At 40.9% G+C, this 8562-nt stretch overlaps 1 protein-coding gene across 2 annotated transcripts; it reads left to right on the forward strand.

Annotated features, from left to right (window-relative positions):
- Window positions 1-243: 243 nt before the first annotated feature.
- Window positions 244-6712, forward strand: LOC135488263 (uncharacterized). 2 transcript variants are annotated; one of them, XM_064772801.1, is made up of 4 exons: window positions 251-376; window positions 1153-1302; window positions 2415-2612; window positions 5294-6712. In XM_064772801.1, exons 3-4 carry the CDS (start codon window positions 2460-2462, stop codon window positions 6083-6085), a joined length of 945 nt encoding a protein of 314 aa, XP_064628871.1. In that variant the 5' UTR covers window positions 251-376; window positions 1153-1302; window positions 2415-2459; the 3' UTR covers window positions 6086-6712. The 2 variants fall into 2 exon arrangements, with proteins under 2 accessions (XP_064628870.1, XP_064628871.1); XM_064772800.1 differs by lacking the exon at window positions 1153-1302 and having other exon boundaries at window positions 244-376.
- The last annotated feature ends 1850 nt before the right edge of the window (window positions 6713-8562 follow it).

Consider the following 8562-nt stretch of genomic DNA (forward strand, 5'->3'; position numbering starts at 1 on the left):
TAAAAAATGAACAAAAAATATCTAGCCAGAGCTGCAAACTAGTACGATATTGGCGTATTAGTACGATATTTTGACCTAATTTCAGCCCCAGTACGCTGGTACGATTTTGGTGCCAAAAATATGGTAATCGCGCAAAAACCCATTTCAAATTTTGCGCCTTGTCTACTTGCGCTGCGTGGAGCGTGAACTGCGGTGTGCATGCCGGGAATCGACCTGGCTTCGTAGGAATAGCACAAAATGCCAATGGCGTCTCAATTATGTCAATTTTTACATCGTAACTATGAAATTTTGTGTAAATTTGCGCCGTTTTCATCGAATTCAAAGACAATGAGACGGGCCAGAGAAAATGATGGTCCAGATGGGGACTCTGACTTAGGTACTTAAGGGCCTGCAGGCCTGAAATTACCAAAATATCTGCAGAGAAAACAAAAATTTCTTGACAACAGTGGATGAAAAACCTGGTGCAAAATGGCCTTCTGGTGATCTTATTTACTGTTATGAAAATACGCATGAAGGCTGAAAATACTCCAAATCTGGGATTTTTAGCTCACCTGGGTGAGCTTATGTCGTCACGTCTTGTCCGTCGTCTGTCGGGCCGTCCGTCCGTCCGGCGTCCGTCAACAATGGTGGCACGTTTGCTCACCATTGAGTCTAGGAGGTTGAAACTTGGTGTGTGGATGTCTTATGACAGCATGACCTGACATACCGAAAATCATTGCAATTTGACCTACTTTCTGGGCTCCAGGCGGCCATCTTTGAAAACCTTATTTTGTCAATATCTCATGAATGCTGATAGCTAGGATCTTGATTTTTTTTGTGGATACCTCTGAAGAGACTACATGACATAATACCCAGGTTTTGGATTTGACCTACTTTTCAAGGTTACAGAGGTCAAACTCTATAATTTCACCGCAGGTTGCACGTTTCGTCATCACTTGTTGTAGACTCTTTAAATTTGGCATGTAGACACTTATTGAGCATCTCTACATGTTGACCAAAAAAGTAGGTCAATGTGACCAACTTTTCAGTGATAAGTAGGTCAAGTTTGTAAAATCCTATGAAGAGATTATTATAGAAAATTGTGTTGCCCAAGGTTACACATGACTTGACCAAGTCAGTGTGCTCTGTGTATTTGCTCCTCTCTATTTGTAGACTATAGCTAAATTAGGCAATATTTCAACAGTGAGTATAAGCCTGCATGCCTCTACAACAATATCAAAAGGCCTTCATCCACACCAATTAATTCATGTCAACTACCAAACTACAAATCTGTCATAATATCTAGGAATAAATCAACACCAGGTGAGCACAATGTCCCAAGGACATTTCATTTACTCCAAAAATACTACAGGCAAAAACTTAGGGTTGGCAGGTCTGTCTATCTAGCAAATGAACAGATTTAATTTAACATACCCGATACATTCTTCGCTTATTTCATCTTTGAATACAGATTTTTTTGAATTTAAATTAAAAAATTTTTTTAATTTTAAAAGGGAGCTATTAGCTCCCTTTTAAAAATTAAAAAAAAGGTTCCGCCATTTTAAATGCGGGTAGGGGTAAAATCTGACGCGGCTCGTGGACCGGTCTGCGGAGAGTTGGGAGGCCTTATTATTTTTCCGCGGCTCGATGGAGTACTCATTTAGTCATTAGCCAGGGTGAATTTATTCATCAAAATAAACAGAAAATATCTAGCTACCTGATGAACATTTGTAATTTAACATACCCGACAGATTCTTCGCTTATTTCGTCTTTGAATACGACTCCCTCCGAGGTTCTGACATAAAAGAAATCATTTCATGGTTGAACCCAGTCGCGTACAAAAAAACAAATTCGTCACGTGCTTGTCCACAGTGAAATCTGACGCGGCTCGTGGACCAGTCTGCGGAGAGTCGGGGAGGCCCCGCGGCTCGATGGAGTACTCTTTAGCCTGGGTGTTATCAAACTTTTTAAACTAAAGATAAGATTCCAGAAAAATGGTCAAATGGTGAAGTTTTAACTATGACACTTTTCTGAACTGCGGTGACCATTGATCTCACAGTCACATTTGGTATACATTTACAGTACCCTACAGTCAGGTGATCACAGGGATCGAAGTTCAGTTCGATCTGATTCACCGCTTGACCACCAGGGGGCCACATTTGAAAACCTATAACTTGTGATTATTATTGATAGTCCACATATCCATTCTAGAACTAGCCCTAAGCAAAACCTATTATACCGAGGACCTTCATTCCTAGGAATACCATTCCCTTCACACTAATTGTTTACGTATTTTTCTGATTCTTTCGGTCTCATTTGACGGTTATCTTTTGCATAGCGTAACAAACAAAAATTGCTGGTCCCAATTAGTACCTTAAATACGCTTGTTTTGCTGTACGCTCGAACTCATCATTGGAAACTTTCCTATATTACAGAATCAATTATACCAAGATGGAAATCCCATTTTGTTTGATTTCGAAATGGTGGCCGATGGAACTGATGATGGCGATCCTGCAGACAACCTTGAAGGGCTCAATCTGCGTATTCTGCATACCCGTCTGTTAGACTTTGAGGATGGTGTCTGGTTTGCATTTATTAGGAATATGAGGGCTGCAGGGCTCATGCCAAACATAGTGAGTATAGCCTGTAAAATCCACCTGCTGTATTTTGATTCTGACCATTTTGATCTGGTCAAAACTTTGGCCACCACAACATAAACTTTGGTCAATATGGTCAGAGTTACTCGTTAGGGGAACTCATGATGCAACATTTTTAGCTCGGTTGACAAAGTCAGCGGAGCTAGTCAAATAGCTTTTCAATTGGTGTCCGTCCTTCAATCTTGCCTTCCATCCAGCCTTCCATCCAGCCATCTGTAGACAAAGTTGGGCATTTTGTAACCATAAGACCTAGGCACTTCAACTTTGGCCAAATAGAAGAACTGGACGAGATATGCTGCTGACTGAAAATTCAGCGTGATTCGATTCTTTGATTCAGCTCACTAGGGGGCAAACAGCATAAAACACAAAGCTATTTTTTCTCGCTTTATTCCAGCAGGTAGAAGCTTGAAATAAAGTTGAAGAGGTCTGCCTGATATAGAGGTTGTAATATAAAATAGATTAGTTTCGATTTTGATCAGCAGTTGGCGGTAGTGAGCAGAAATGTTGTTTGACCCCGGTTTGAATTTCCCCCCCCTAACTGACATTCATTTGCATCCCTGCTAGAACTGGCCGCGGTTATTGCCAAGTGTGCTGGATCGGGCCAACACAATGTATAATGTACAGTGACTTTCGAACATGGAGGCTTGGTAGTGGCAGAGTATGTGACTGTAAAGCTTGCCTTTTTGGCTCACCGTAGGAGAGGTTGCTCGCCCGCTGACCTGTATGATCAAGAAAATGGCGACATTTTTATTTTGACCGGATTGAAAATGAACGTGACAAATTTTATGATTTAAACGGTTCCTGAAATTAATTATTGTACGAAACTTCACAAGTTCATAAAATAAGATCCAACAGAATGGCCCTATAACGACAGGCTCAACTGAATTTGGTAAAAACAACATTCAGTTGATTTGACTTTCTCTTTGTATACTGAAGCTTTATATGATCGTATGCAGCCTCTGAGACTGGGTGATGGTCCGATTTGTGTTCAAAATATTGCGAACTTCGGGAATAAGTTCTACTATTTGGCAGGATTATATTATATCCATTGATTTTGACAGAACAAAGCACGAAATCTTTCATTATTTATCTAACTGTATCGAGTGTTATCTAATCGAATGGAGCTTATGGGGATAGCTGAAGCGGATTGATATGTTATTGTTGTTGTACGTGCGTCCAAGGTGATATAGGTCTTTCAGTTCGTTTGAGAAAGAGTCATATCAATGTGTTAAAAATAACAAGCTATTTGGTGTGTTGATATTGTCATTTTCTGCATGAAATGATAGTTTGAGAGCTCACATTGACGTATTTTATTGAGGGAAAGTACATGTACATGTAGGTCCGGATTTGGCAACACCCCAACTGTCACATGTTGATGTTCGGTTGGTAAGAAGATTTCGATTTTTATCTCAATATTTACCTTGATTTTCTCCCAGCCATTGGCTATAACAATTATCATGTGACACAGCATATTGCAGTATGTTGCCATTTGTGGCTTAAATCACATAAACTAGCTTGCCGATGTCTCGAAAGTCAAACACTTTCCGTTCGTCCCGGCCCGGTGCTTGCCCTGCAGTGTCTTAGCAATTCTACAACAAATCACGCGATTTACATTGATTTTCTCCCTGTCATTGCCCGTGACAACTATTATTATTTTAAAAGTCACAACGTGGTATGAATTCCACAGTTTTGTTGCATAGCAATATGCACCCTGAAGCCTCCACAAGCCGCGCAGCCCGGCCCACAATGAAGACCTGCAGCGGCCGCCCAGACGAACGCAGACGCTCCCTGCGCCACTCATTGAAGCCCCGGCGATCCCAACAACAGAACGAGACGGAACTGCTGGAAACTTGCACGCGGGAAGGTGCCGATCACCCAGCATAGCGCAAACAGCAGCCGCCAAGCAACCTAAAAACAACCATTAAGCAACATAATTGCAGCTCCCGATCAACACTCAGCTTAATCAAAACCGTCCGCCCAGTGTGCAAGCACTAACGGCCGAGACAGCCTAACTGCAGCGGACTTCGCCAGAACTATAGAAAAGACAACCACAGGACTATGCGGCAAACTGCTCGATAAAGATTCTGCGGATTTCAAAACACTGAATGTGAGAATTGACAGTCTTTTAAGTCAGTTGAGAATGTAAGCAAATCTCTCCAGAACCTCTCGAAACAACAGACCTCTCAAAGGGAAGCTATGAAAGATATACGAAAAGAATTGGCTGTCTTGCAGTCGGACAATGACCATCTCCCAGATATGATGTCTGACGACCAGACCTATGGTTGAGGTATCAACAAACACTCATGACCTCTACCTTCACCCATGTATTTCAGCTGAGCGCCAGGCCCTTGGGCCTCTTATTAATTCATCCATGTGGTATGCATATCATGCATGTAATATGGTAGTAAAGTTACATCAAAAGCCAAAGTTGCATTGCTATTGATCTCCTGCTTTCTCTGCAGATTGGTGTGGACATTCCTTGAAACTTTTTTTGCTGTCCCCTTAAGTTCTCATTATACAAATTATTCAGTACTGATGAAGACTTATCGGGTGAATTGGCATTTTTCGGGCTACCTCTACCTCTACCTCACTGTTGAAATCTCAAAATGTGCGGGATCCATTGTTACTTACCATTAAGGTATCCTTTTTCCTTTCAGCCTGCTGGGTATGAAGTGTTGAGTAAGATGATGATGGAGGTGTTCCTGAAAGGTTTTGCTCATAACCAAGACTACATTGGTACGTTTCTTCAGGACTGTTTACCTAACTTGGCACCATTGTATAAGGCAAATGCACCAGCTGAAACATCAGATAAGTCATTGGCCTTTGGTGTCCCACATTGTCTTGTCTATGGGCGAGGTGAAGAACTACGTGTAGGGCCTGATCGGTCTCGGCAACGATATCGGCAGATTAAACAAAAAAAGAATTGTGACCAATCTCGGTCTCGGTCTCGATCTTCCAGTCCCGAAAATCCTCTGGGAATGGTCTATAGAGAAGGTTTTGAACATGAACCTCGTCATGCAGAAAGAAAACGCTATCCAGCAGAGATCATTGTAAAAAATGAGGCGATTAGTAACTTCACTGAATCCCATAAACCTGATATAATGTTCATTGATTATAGCCACAGGGATGGGTGTCTCAGAGTTAAGTTGGTTGTTGAAATAAGTACCAATGTGAGATATGGTCGGGATGTTGACTTTTACCCCAACTATGTTGAGTATGCTACAGCACATTGTGTGTGGTCCTGCTTTTCATCGTTACAGTCAGGGCAGACTAAGGTCATTGGTTTGTGTTGTTTTGTTGAAGGCTTCAGAGGCATTAAAATTGAAAAGACTGGTGATCATCAGTGGTCCGTGCATGAAACCAAATTCGTACATTTCACTAACAGTGATGATGTTGGGCTGCTTCTCGCCACTATAAATGATGAGGTTGGTGTTGCTGATAACCAATAAGACAGTATTCCATTCCACACGCCACTCAGTTACTCGACTGCTAAGCAAGTTTAGTTGGGGATGGGGGGGGGGGGGAGTATGCTGTCTTGAATTTGTCCAATCTATATCTTTCCCATGAATGAGTCTGTGTCTTCTCTTTTGGTCAGTGCGAGGATGTTTTGGGCCAATGTATACTTGTAGGTCAACTTTGACATTGGATGAAATCAGGCAACATTCTTGGCCATTTTATTTGAGCATCCGAAATTCTATATTTTCATGTCGATCATATCAGTGGATGAGTGGTTTTGAACAATATAGAGACCAAGTTTGATGATGCATTAGGTCTATATCTGCATCAGTGTGCTATCAAAATTATGTTCAACAAAATGTGTCAGTGTCTCCTAGATCAAGGTAAAGGTGTAGGCCTATAATGATTTGGCAATAAAGCCTGGACTGGATGGTGAGAAGACTTGGAAGCTATAGAACTGCCCTTAAAAAAGCAATGTGTGTTAATTTCTAAGTTCAGGTGTTTTTCATGTATGATAAAATTGTAGTTTTGGTGTATGGACTGTTTTGGCGAATTTGCTGTTGCCAAACTCGAGGTCTGTATGAACTATGATTCTAATTAATAAAACATTGTTTATCTCACCTTCTAGTCTTTCTCAATCTTTAATCCACTCTGGTTCAGGTTAGTCTGGCCGTGTGGTCCTACTCCTAGTGCCTCCCGACACGTAGAGATATAGTTCAATATATTTATGATAACGATCCTATAGAAAACGAAATCACTTCCCCGGATCCCTCCAGGGTTTCAAACAAACGATAAATCCAATTAGTGGAATAGATTGTTGACGAAATTAATATATAATGCACCACACGCGCGCACACGAAATCACATAACCCCGGGGTTTTTCTATAAATCAATAAAAGTCCTACACGATGATCGAACTTGTGCGGCGAAAGTCATGACACGGAACAATGACAAAAGTCTTCACAGAAACACAAGAGAAACGTTGAGAATACGGTAAGAGCAACTTGCGCTACACGAGGTATATCGTCAGTCAATTAGGAACGCGGTAACTCGGGTAAGATTCCGCGAATCAGATGCGAAAAAGGCCGATTGCCCACAAATAAAGTCGTAACTGCATGAAAGTTCTAGCGAGATCCAGTCTATACGCGACACCTCCTAATCCTCTATACACTCCTACGTCTGAACATCTAGACTATAACTCCATAAATCCTTCCGAAATAGCAAAAACCACGAATTCTTGGAGTATAAATCCAACCAAAAAATGTCAACCGCGATTATCATTTTCCTACTCAATCAACCTCTTTCCGGCCTTGCCAGGACTCTCTCTTTTGGCCACGCTGTCTTCGGCTCCGTGCCAACATGGACAAACACCATTATGTATATATAGCTGTAATATTTTTGCCTAAAAACATTCAAATGTATTGATAAATTTGAACAAGCTGGAAACAAGTCTGAGAAACAAAAGCAGCCTCGGCATGTGGATCAGAAATAGGAATTCCCTAGTTTTAACACTGGTGTTTACACCTGTGCTGACTTAACCTGGTGTTTTGAATAACCACCAATGGTGACACTAGTGTAACAGCAGTGTCGACTCCTGACAGCAGGTCTCGCCTTATCTCAGCAGCTAATTCCAATGCAGTGCCAGGAAATATTCCGAGAAGGCCAACATGTCGAGCGCTAAAGAATGTTGATAAGCTGATTGCCTAATTGCAATTCTTTTGGACAAAATCTATGAATTTGGACACATAAAACCTCAATCACAAGTGAAGTAAATGTTGATCAAATGAAATGATTCAAACGCCAAATAAAAAATAATGAAATAAAGTTTTTATTGAAATATTTTCATGATTGATTGATAAAATACTTTTGATGCAATCGCAGGTTGAAGTCAGCATGATTTTGCTAATTCAAGGCCCGATTAACATTAAGGATCATCTCAAAATTCATTGATGCCCCAAAAGACGAAAGTATTTCGTCTCTCTCTGGGCCCCCTTCCCCCCCCCCCCCCCCCCGAAAGACTAAAAGATCGGATGTCAAGGTTTCATTACTCAAAAATGAATGGAATAGATCTATCTGTGCCTACAAATTACAAATGTATACAGAAATGCTAATAAAAACGTTAATGACAGAAGTGCACTCGTAAAACTATCATAATTTGAGGAGTTGGCAGAAACTACTATTGGGTCAGCTGAATCGTGGTATTTTTATTCTTATTCTTTATCTGGTACCACCAAAGATTTGCGATATCACCTATAACGACTCCGATGTCCTTTTAATGTTTTCTTTATTAAACTATCAGAATCATCACGTAAACTGAAAATACAAATACAACAACAGTATAAGACAAAGTCACATCCTAAGAAATGGTCCTTATTGAAACTCACAGTAAGGTGCTGCCACCTATACTAACTTGACAGAACCAAAAAGAACTTCCAGTATGAAGACAAACATTAAGGACAACCGAAAACGT

Source organism: Lineus longissimus, chromosome 5, assembly GCF_910592395.1.
Source record: "Lineus longissimus chromosome 5, tnLinLong1.2, whole genome shotgun sequence".
NCBI lineage: Eukaryota > Metazoa > Nemertea > Pilidiophora > Heteronemertea > Lineidae > Lineus > Lineus longissimus.

Bases quoted from the DNA above. Each gene is read 5' to 3' on its own strand.
- LOC135488263 (XM_064772800.1), top strand. From the start codon at position 2,460: ATGGTGGCCGATGGAACTGATGATGGCGATCCTGCAGACAACCTTGAA. The intron at 2,613-5,293 runs GTGAGTATAGCC...TTTTCCTTTCAG, and splicing joins CAGGGCTCATGCCAAACATA to CCTGCTGGGTATGAAGTGTT.